At 58.1% G+C, this 10,680-nt stretch overlaps 2 protein-coding genes across 2 annotated transcripts in view; both read left to right on the top strand.

Annotated features, from left to right (window-relative positions):
- The first annotated feature begins 1,720 nt into the window (after positions 1-1,720).
- Positions 1,721-9,982, top strand: FAM71E2 (family with sequence similarity 71 member E2). Its single transcript, XM_017546562.2, has 11 exons — positions 1,721-1,870; positions 2,045-2,199; positions 2,274-2,532; positions 3,037-3,061; positions 3,252-3,316; positions 3,390-3,487; positions 3,574-3,626; positions 3,708-3,784; positions 4,088-5,835; positions 9,630-9,711; positions 9,804-9,982. The coding sequence occupies exons 1-10, from the start codon at positions 1,721-1,723 to the stop codon at positions 9,652-9,654; spliced, it is 2,655 nt and encodes an 884-aa protein (XP_017402051.2). The 3' UTR covers positions 9,655-9,711; positions 9,804-9,982.
- Positions 9,983-10,072: 90 nt separating this feature from the next.
- LOC108316623 (cytochrome c oxidase subunit 6B2) overlaps positions 10,073-10,680 on the top strand; it is a 1,522-nt gene continuing 914 nt past the window's right edge. The window contains exons 1-2 of the mRNA XM_017546559.2: positions 10,073-10,229; positions 10,351-10,474. Coding sequence (XP_017402048.1) covers positions 10,369-10,474 — 106 coding nt within the window. The 5' untranslated portion in view covers positions 10,073-10,229; positions 10,351-10,368. The remainder of the gene's footprint in view (positions 10,230-10,350; positions 10,475-10,680) is intronic.

Below are 10,680 nucleotides of genomic sequence, written 5' to 3'. Positions count from 1 at the left end.
CCGACTCAAAAAAAAAAAAAAAAAAAAAATTTAATGGAAGGTTCTAGAAGGTCACCGTGATTAACAGTACCCGTGTTGGCTAAGCCTCACGGCGCATCTGCAGGTGGAATTCCAGCCAGTCACCAGCATGGGCTATCGCTCAGGGAAGCTAGGGAGAGTGGCCTGCTTTAGACATAGAAAGATGTCCTGGCATTGGCTGGGCACGGTGGCTCACACCTGTAGTCCTAGCACCTTTGGGAGGACAAAGCGGGTGGATCGCTTAAGTCCAGGAGTTCGAGACCAACCTGGGAGACTTGGCAAAACCCCATCTCAAAAAAAGAAAAAGCGATGTCCTGACATGAAACAGCAGGCTACAAAACCACTGCATGGTGCCATCCAATTCTGTGTTTTTCTTTCTACATATGGATTTAAAAAAAAAAAATCCTAAATGGGGCTGGGCGCGGTGGCTCACGCCTGTAATTCTGGCACTTTGGGGAGCCCAGGCGGGCGGATCACAAGGTCAGGAGTTCAAGACCAGCCTGACTAACATGGTGAAACCCTGTCTCTACTAAAAATACAAAAAAAATTAGATGGGTGTGGTGGTGTGCACCTGTAATCCCAGCTACTCAGGAGCCTGAGGCAGGAGAAGCACTTGATCCTGGGGGGCAGAGGTTGTGGTGAGCCGAGATTGCACCACTGCACTCAGCCTGGGCAACAGAGCGAGATTCCATCTAAAAAAAAAAAAAATCCTAAGGGGAAATACGCCAAAATGTTGACAATGACTGTCTCTGGGTCAAAGGACAGAGGTGGGATTGTGGGTGACATTTAATGTTTATGATTGCCTGTACTTTTCAGAATTTCTGCCATGACTATGTATTTTGCATGACGCATTTTAAAAATAATAAACACTATTTTTAGAATAACAGAATATCAGCCTCCTCCCCTGCAAAAATAAGCCCTCAGGAGGGGACAAAGTTGATGATTGAGCCTCTCAGAGCTGGGCACTCGGTGTGGGCTCTTTACTGACACAATTCTCCTGGAGCCTTGACTATGCCGTGTTTCACAGGCGAGGGAAACTGGGGCTCAGGCAAGGGGTGGGGACTCTGTTGCTCAAAGTCACACAGCTAGGGAGAGGTGGACCTGCGGTTCCGCACCGCGTCTGGCTCATTCCCACAGCTCTTTGCAACTCGGTGTTGAGGACCCCCTGCCACAAGCACACACATGAGATTTGGAAAAACAGGTTCAGTAAGGGTTTGGGTCTTACCCAGGCCTAGAGAAGGGTCAATGGCAGAGTAGGGACTATGATCAAAGCCTTTAGATAACTGTCCCTTTCCAGTCAGCAGGCAGACTCCCAGCAGCCCTGTGTTGTCACTAGTTTGGTCACTGGGGTGGGGGTGCCCAGCCCTGGGCCCTGAGTTTCCATTCAGGTGTCTCAGCCCTCAAGACTGAAGGCTGCCTCCCTGGAGGAGAAGAGAGCCCAGGGTCCCGGAGAGTTCCTGGAACAGTCCCCTGTGTGTCCATGAGGTCACAAAGCCCTTCCACGGGAGGCTCCTCCCCCAGGCCCATGCTGTCCACCCTGGCAGGGCCGTGGCCGAGGCCCAAGTCTCCCAGGCATCTCCTCGCTCTATAACGCTGAGCTCCAGGCACCTGTGTAGCCCCAGGGGCCAAGTCTGGTGGGACTGGGAGGCCTGCATGCCTGGATCCGGGGTCCCTAAACCAGTACCTATCCACCACAGCCACCATGATCCGGCTTCGAAACAGGAGGCGCCCTGAGCTGCTCCAGGGCACTCCAAAGTGGGTCCCCATTCTGGGGGAGCTGCAAAAGACCCTCCAGAAGGGCGAGTACCTGCCCCTGCGTCCGATGCCCATGTTCGAGAGTAACTTTGTTCAGGTCCCCAGCTCCCAGTGCCCTGGGGCTGAGAGGGGAAGAGAGGCTGCCTGGGCGGGGGAATTTTGCAAGGCACTGGGGTTTGGCAGTCCCTATGTGGGGGGCAGTCAGGAGGGAGGCTCAGGCTGGGGGTGCTGGAGGAAGGAGTGGTCCCAGCCCCTCTCCCTGGCTGCCCAGGTAACAAGTCGAGGCGGCCCGGTGTTCGTGAGTCACAGAACCAACCGGCTGACCATGGGCGCAGCCGCCTCCCTGCCAGGCCTGCTGGTGCCTGACATCCTGCTGATCGGCCAGCCTGCTGAGGGCAGGGACTACTCGGGCCTCGTGCTGACCAGGTGCCGCCTCCCCCAGCCCCTTGGCCACCCCATCCACCCCTCCTGCTCTAGACACTCCCCTCCTGCTCTCCCAGGATGATCCCCCTGGACCTCACCCAGCTCTGCGTCCATGACCTCTCCTCCTGGTGCCTGAAGCTACGCCTGGTCTCAGGCCACAGCTACTACCTGGCGCTGGATGCCCCCGACAACGAGGCTGGCTTCCTGTTCGACTGCTGGATCCGCCTCATCCACCTGCTTCGGGAGCCGGCTTTCACCTGGGCCCCCAGGACTGTGCGTGCGGACTGCCTGGATATGCCCCTGGCCGAAGCGCCCGCCTCCACCTGGCACTTGCAGGTGGGGCCCCAGCTTCACCAACCAGGCATGGCAGCCCAGGGACCCACTGGCCAGATCCGGAGGGGGCTGGGAACAAGAGTCCAAAGTCTAGGCCAAGGACCTGGACCCCTGATTTGAGGGAGGACGGCTGGGGGCCTGGACCCCTGATTTGAGGGAGGATGAGCTGGGGGCCTGGACTCCTGGGTGCAAGGCGGGGAGCTGGGGAGTCTGGACTACTGGTTCTGAGGGAGGAGGGGTTGGGGTCTGGCACCCTGGGTCTGAGGGAGGACGGGCTGGGGAGTCTGGACTCCTGCATCTGAGGGAGGAGGGGCTGGGGGTCTGAGGGAGGAGGGGCTGGGGCCTGGACTCCTGGGTCTGAGGGAGGAGGGGCTGAGGCCTGGACTCCTCGGTCTGAGGGAGTAGGGGCTGCAACACTGGGTCCTGGGAGCAGAGGGGCCTAGGCCTCTGACTGGGTAGGTTATGGAGATGTGGAAACCTGGCCCCTCCTGACTCCCGTCTCTGCAGGACCAGCCAGTCAGCAGACAAGCAGGTGAGCAGGCCCTGCTGTTCTGCTGTTCTTCAGGACCTCGGGGTGTGGGGTTCTACCCAGGTGGGGACAGAGCTGCACCATTTGGTTCTTCCCGCCCCCACCCCCCCGCAGGGCCCTCCACGAGCTCCTGGGGCAGGTTCTCATGACCTCCCCTGGGGTCTCTGACCCAGAATGTCTCCTCTCTTTCCAGCCAGGGTTGCTGAGCACACCTTTCCTTACAAGACGGTGGCCACTCAGAGGCAGAGGAAGGCCAAGGTGAGCTGGCGGGACGGGCGGAGGGTGCGGGCTGAGGGCTGCCCTGTGTAACGTCCCTCCTCACCCACGCCAGCCGCTCAAGCGCAGATTCAAGTCTCAGGCCGTGGGTGACTCCGTGCCCCTTATCTGGTCGCAGCTGGAGCATGCCAGGAAGAAACCTGCAGAAAAGAAGTAGGCGTGGGTCTTGTTTCAGTGGGTGGGAGGAGGAGGGAGACCCCGTCCAGACGGCACCTACATCCGCGGTGTTGCTCCTGCAGGTCCCACCCAGAACCCCGTCCTGAGAGACCTCACACCCAAACCCACTTTTCTGGTAAGATCAGCCCACCCTACCCCTGCCACACTGTGTGGTCTTGTCCCCGACACAAAGGGCTCAGATTGCTCCCCCACCCAGAGACGACCAGCATCACCATCCGGACCATCTTCAGCATCTTTTCCAGCACCACCAACCAGACACAGTCCGCTCCAAAGGCCAGCCTTATTTATACCCGGGGCGGGACCCAGGCCCCAGATGTGCGGGAGGAGAGACTGGGGGTCTGGACTCCTGGGTCTGAGGGAGGAGGGGCTGGGGCCTGGACTCCTGGGTCTGAGGGAGGAGGGGTTGGGGCCTGGACTCCTGGGTCTGAGGGAGGAGGGGCTGGGGCCTGGACTCCTGGGTCTGAGGGAGGAGGGACTGGGGCCTGGACTCCATAGTCTGAGGGAGGAGGGATGGTTCTGTCCTGCGTCTGGGGTCTCCCCAGGCCCTGACCATGTGCTCTCTCCACTTACCTACAGGCCTGTACATCTGAGTGTAATGAGGCCACAGGCCAGGGACACATGGTGAAGGCCCCTTCCCACTGCATCTCAGCCGACAGCCCTGATTGCTTCTTTCTGGGCTCCTGCAATTCCTGGGATCCCTGCCTGTGGCATCAGGACATGGGAGACCTCATGGGCTCTGAGAGCAGCACCTTGTCGTCTGCCTCCCTCGACCTGGCTCCCTGTCCCTCAGCTGCCTGCCTCTCCACACTCTACTCTTCCATCCCCAGGGACAGGGACAAGGCAGGACCTATGGGCTCCCAGCAGGGGCCGGGGCCACCACCCTTCCAGAAGGCCCCATCTGTCCCTGCCACATCTTGCAAGGCACCATTCCTCGTTGAGCAGTCCCAGAAGCTCCCAGCTGCACCTGCTTCATCGTGGAAGGCCCCAGCTGTATCAGGTCCTCCCCAGAAGGCCCCAGCCATACCTGCTCCACCCGGGAAGGCCCCACCCCTGTCTCAGAAGGCCCCAGCAGTTCCTGCTCCATCCCAGAAGGCCCCACCCCCGTCTCAGAAGGCCCCAGCAGTTCCTGCTCCATCCCAGAAGACTCCTCCACCCTCGTCTCAGAAGGCCCCCACAGTACCTACCATTCCCCAGAAGGCCGTGTCCCCCCCTGCTCCAAAGAGGAAATCTCTGGTCCTCCCTGCCCCATCCCAGAAAGCTCTGCCAACCTCACCTACCCAATACCGGATGGCACTGGGCTCGCCTGCCTCACAGGGGAAGATCCCTGGCGATTTTGACGCGTTGCCAACAGGAATTCCTGGAAGGGCCGTGCTGGAGAGCAGCAAGTCCGGGCGGGAACCTGAGCCGGCAGTGGTGGTGGGCACCCGGGAGACAGGCGTGGTGGAGATGACTCAGGCCCTGTCCCCGGAGTGGCCCTTCACCACAACCAAGGATTCCAAGGACATCCTGGTGAGCAAAACCCGGGAGGCGACCCTGGAGGCCTTCAGGGGCCAGAGGAAGTTGGAGGACCGGGTCCACTGGGCAAAGGAGGAGAGATCCCTGGACCAGCCTGGTGTGAGATCCAAGGAGATGGAGCAGTGGAAGGGATGGATGCAGACGAAGGAGCGGGCCATCGGGGGCCCCTCCCGGGAGCACAGCAGGCCCTTCTCTGTGGAAGGGCTCACCCTCGCCAGGCGCATGATCATGGTCAACTCCAAAGAGCAGGGCTCCAGACACGATTTGGTCTCACTTCCCTCCTGGCTGTCGCAGGCATCTGGCACGCCTATGATGGCTTCAGTGCCCTTCCACTCCAGCCAGCGGTCCTCGCTGGAGGGGAAGCCAGTGGTGATCAGAGAGCAGCCAGAGTCACATGCCTGGGTGAAGGAGAGGGAGCAGCAATGGGCCAAAGCCAAGGAGCCACCCTGGGACCCCGAGGGGCTGCCCAAGCTGCCCCTTCGCTCCAGGCCCACCTCTGCCAGTCTGAAGAGGGAAGGAATCTCCGAGGTGCCCATCCCCCTGCCTGCCTCACGGTGGGAGGACTTACTGCCATCGCCCCTTTCGGAGACCCCCGTCACAAAGACGGAGGCTGCGGCCAGGACGTCCCAGCAGCCCAGGAGAGTGTCGCAGGAGCCCCTGACGATGCCAGCCCAGCACCCCCTAGCCACTGTGGGGTCGTCTTCAGAAATTCTTTGGCCCGTGCTCTTAGAACTTGAGACTGTGAGGAACACGACCACCAAGGCAGAGGAGACACAGGAGGAAGCGGGCGTCTCCAGTCTTCCACCCAGGTAGCTGGGGTTAGCGGCTAGCATTTACTGTGAGCTCTGCTATTTACGAGACAGAGGTGCTCTCTCTCTCCTTTCACTTTTTTTTTTTTTTTTTTGACAGGGTCTTACTCTGTCACCCAGGCCAGAGTGCAGTGGTATGATCTTAGCTCACTGTAACCTCTGTCTCCTTGGGTTCAAGTGATTTTCCTGCTTCAGCCTCCTGAGTACCTGGGATTCTAGGCACGAGCCACCATGCCCGGCTAATTTTTATATTTTTGGTAGAGACCGAGTTTCACCATGTTGGCCAGGCTAGTCTTGAAGTCCTGACCTCAAGTGATCTGCCCGCCTCAGCCTCCCAAAGTGCTGGGATTACAAGCGTGAGCCACCACGCCCGGCCCTGGGACCTCGGCTTTGAGTCTGAGGGAGCTGGAGGGTTTGGGGCAGAAGAACGATGGGGACTGATTCCTGTGTGAAGAGGCTGCCTCTGTCTGGGGCTGGAGGATGTAGAGGGGCGGGAGTGGGCACCTGGAGAACAGGGGTTAGCAGGGCTGCTGCAGTAACCCAGTTAGGAGACAGTGGCTTGCACAAGGCGGGGGTGGCGGAGGTGGGAAGAGACGGGCCTCTGGAGGTGCCTGAAGAGTGAACCAACAGATTGCTTCGAGGATTGGAATTTGTGATGTGAGAGAGGCTGACTTGAAGAGGGCTGGGAGGATGTCGGTCCCAGATACCCGGAGGAAGAGGAGGAGGCAGCAGTGCAGAGAGTGGGTCCCAGGAGATGCTCAGGACATCTCTCACGGACATCTTGATTCTGAGGTGTGGGGGAGACGCAGGGTAAGCAGCTGGCCATGAGTCTTGAGCTCGGGAAGCAATGTGGGGTCACTGGTGCCTGGACAGACTAGCTCAGGCTGTGAGCTTGGAGGAGTTCACCGACGAGTGAGTGGAGAGGGAGAAAAGGCCGAGGTGTTTGGGCAAAGAGGAGCCAGAGTCAGGGAAGGCAGAGCAGCCAGAGGCTGGGCATCCCCAGCACCACGTGGAGATGGTGACAAGGGAGGGAAGGAACGTCCGTGTCAAATGCTGGGGTCAGGTGGAGGAGCGGGGCCTGGGGCCCGACCTCTGGATTTACCAGTGTGGAAGTGATATGGGGGTGTGGGGTGAAGTTCTGATGGGTCAGTCAGAGGAGGGTGTCGAGAGGGCAATCTCCAGGCTGCAGTGCCTCAGAAACATCGTGCCCGGTGAAAGGGGCCAGACACAAGAGGCCACAAAGACCCCATTTCTGGACCCACAAAGGTCCAGAGCAGGCAGAAGGTGAATCTCTGGAGGCCAGGGGCCTGGTGTGGGGCAATGGGAGTGACTGCTAACGGGTTGCAGGTTTCGGTTTTGTTTCTTTTTTTTTTTTTTTGAGGTGGAGTCTTCCTCTGTCACCCAGGCTGGAGTGTAGTGATGCCATCTCGGCTCACTACAGCCTCTGCCTCCTGAGTTTAGGGCATTCTCCTGTCAACCTCTTTGTTTGTTTGTTTTTGAGATGGAGTTTTGCTCTCATTGCCCAGGCTGGAGTGTGGTGGCGCAATCTGGGCTCACTGCAACCTCCGCCTCCCAGGTTCAAGTGATTCTCCTGCCTCAGCCCCAGGTAGCTGGGATTACAGGTGCCCACCACTACGCCCAGCTGATTTTTGTATTTTCAGTAGAGACAGGGTTTCACCATGTTGGTCAGGCTGGTCTCAAACTCTGACCTCAGGTGACCCGCCTGCCTCGGACTCCCAAAGTGCTGGGATTACAAGTGTGAGCCACCGTGCCCAGCCAGGTTGGAGGTTTCTTTCGGGGTGATGCAAATGCCCTGGAACTAGGTAGAGGTGGTGGCTGCACAACATTGTGAGTGTGCCAAATGCCACTTTAAGGGCTACATTAAAAAATGGTGACAGATTCCCTAAACCTAGCGCTAAAAAATAAATAAATAAAAATAAAAAATGGTGACAAATCTGGGCAAAAGAGCAAGACAGCCTCTCTACAAACAAAAACAAAAAAAGTTACTAGGCATGGTGCCATGTGCCTGTGGTCCCAGCTACTCCGGAGGCTGAGGTGTGAGGACTGTTTGAGCTGGGAGGTTGAGGCTGCAATGACCCACGATCATGCCACTGCACTGCAGCCTGGGCAATAGAAACCTTGTTTCTTTTTCTTTCTTTCTTTCTTTTTTTTTCAGAGACAGGATTTCACCATGTTGGCCAGGCTAGTCTTGAACTCCTGACCCCAGGTGATCCACCTACCTTGGCCTCCTAAAGTGCTGGAATTACAGGCATGAGCCACCATGCCTGGCCAAGACCCTATTTCAAAGAATATATATATACACACACACACATATATACACATGTACATATATGCATATGTATACATATGTGTGTGTGTGTGTGTGTTTTTTTTTTGAGACAATCTTGCTCTGTTGCCCAGGCTGGAGTGCGGTGGTGCGATCTCAGCTCACAGCAACCTCTGCCACCCGGGTTCAAGCAATTCTCCTGCCTCAGTCTCCCAAGTAGCTGGGATTATGAGCGTCTGCCACCACACCTGGCTAACTTTTGTATGTTTAGTAAAGACAGGGTTTCACCATGTTGGCCAGGCTGGCGTGGCCTCCCGAAGTGCTGGGATTACAGGCATGAGCCACCACACCTGGCCTCAAAGAATATTTGAAATAAAACGGTGACAGCCCTGAGCTTTTCTGAGGGTATTTTCCCTCTGTAAACACTCATGCATGTGTATGTATGCAAAGTGAGGAGTTGGAAGCTAGGGGTAGACCAGCTTCATCCAAGCATTTGCTGTAACAGGAGGAAAGAGACGGGGAGGTAGCTGCTGCAGGAAGTGGGGACAGAGTGGACCTTTTTTTTGAGACAGGGTCTCATTCTATTGCCTAGCCTGAAGTACAGTGGTGTGATCATGGCTCACAGCAGCCTCAACCTTCCTGGGCTCACCTTCCAAACACCCAGCTAAGGTTTTTATTTTTCATTTTATTTTATTTTATTTTAGCCGGGCGTGGTGGCTCACACCTGTAATCCCAGCACTTTGGGAGGCTGAGGTGGGCGGATCACCTGAGGTCAGGAGTTCGAGACCAGCCTGACCAATACGGTGAAACCCCATCTTAAAAAAAAAAAAAAAAAAAAAGGAAAAAAAATTTTATTTTATTTTGAGAGGCAGTCTCTCTCTGTCGCCCAGGCTGGAGTGCAATGGCATGATCTCGGCTCACTGCAACCTCCGCCTCCCAGATTCAAGTGACTCTCCTGCCTCAGCTTCCCAAGTAGCTGGGATTACAGGCGCATGCCACCATGCCTGGCTAACTTTTGTATTTTGAGTAGAGGTGGGGTTTCACCATGTTGGCCAGGCTGGTCTCAAACTCCTGGGCTCAAGCAGTCCTCCCACCTCTGCCTCCCAAAATGCTAGGATTACAGGCGTGCGCTACTGCACCTGGCCAGGCTTCTACATCGGTACATTTGGCTGTCAGTGTGAACAATCCTGAGTCAGGCCTAATATTAACCAGGCAGGAGGGAGAGAAGCTTAGCAGGGTTCAAGAAGGGAAACCACCTGCCCAGATTCCAGTTGCTTGCCTGCGCCTAGAGCCAGGACTCACTCATTCCTCCTCCTCTATTTAATGTGTGCATTTACTACCGCCAGGCTCTGCCCCAGGCAGATACAATGAACCAAACACACAGCAAGCCCCGCCCTCGGGGACGCAGACTCCCCTAAGCCAGGCACCTGCAGCTCTCAGAGCCCTGGGTACCCCTTCTCACTGCCCTGTCCCCCAAAGCTCTCTCTGGCTTGCTTTCTCCCTGCAGCCTGCCCTCCCAGCACTTTCAGTAGCCGGATGCCGGGCTCAGCCTCAGTCGGAAACTGTCCAGAGGAGCCCAGCTCGGCCAGGTACCCCCGGAGACCTGCCTTAGACCTGGGGGCGAGGGGGGGATGTCCCAGGAGCCCAGACCCCACCGCAGCTCATTCCTCTAACCCCACAGGCCCCCAGGGTGCTGTGCGCCCCGACTGCAAGAAGCGGAATGTTGAAAAGCCGATTGGGGGATTTGCTCTGTCATACAGAGATCAGAACTACCACTATGCGTTTATATATTGGGGGTGCGGGGGCGAGCCCACGGAACCGCCCAACTTCGCAGAGATTAAAGCCTGAGTCTCAGACTCAGCGAGTCGCACCTCGGTGCCTGTGTGCGCGCGGGTCCCCGAGGGGGCGTTGGGGAAGCCAGGGGTGGGATGGGGGCGCCCTTACCGGGCCTGCGGAGCACGACGGCTCCCATTGGCTGGGGCTCGGGGGTCCTAGCCAATCCGGCCGCGGGTTGCGTTTCACTTGAGCCGGGTGGGACCGCACCCCGCGGACTCAGAAGCCAGCGGCACCTGGGCACCACCGCACAGCCGATCCGGTGGCCAAGCTGGTGAGGATCCAGGCTGCTGAGGGCACCACGGGTAGGGTGGAGGGGCGGGGGTCAGGATCGGGGTACGGGTCGGAGCGGGGGCGCCCCCTCGGCCCCACGGAGTCCCCGTCCTGTCCCGCAGGAGTTGCCTCCTCCGTGGATGTTGGATACCCAGAAGCCCCCCAGAAAGAAATGGTGGACGCCGCCCTTCGACCCGCGCTTCCCCAACCAGAACCAGACCCGTAACTGCTACCAGAACTTCCTGGGTGAGACCTGGTCGACCAGGTTAGGGGGAGCAGGTTGTGATGAGGGAAGGCAGGGAGGGGCAGCCCCACCCGAAGCCCGGCGGAGACCGTTAGGGTGGGAGGCAGGGCGGGCGTGGGTTGGTAGGGGCGGGGCCTGGCCGGGAGAAGGCGGGACTGAGCCGGGAGGGGCGGGGCGAGGTTGGTAGCAGTGGGGCATGGTCGAGAAA

This window comes from Cebus imitator, unplaced genomic scaffold (genome assembly GCF_001604975.1).
Source record: "Cebus imitator isolate Cc_AM_T3 unplaced genomic scaffold, Cebus_imitator-1.0 Scaffold190, whole genome shotgun sequence".
Classification (NCBI taxonomy): Eukaryota; Metazoa; Chordata; class Mammalia; order Primates; family Cebidae; genus Cebus; species Cebus imitator.
This window is presented reverse-complemented; position numbering and strand designations above follow the sequence as displayed.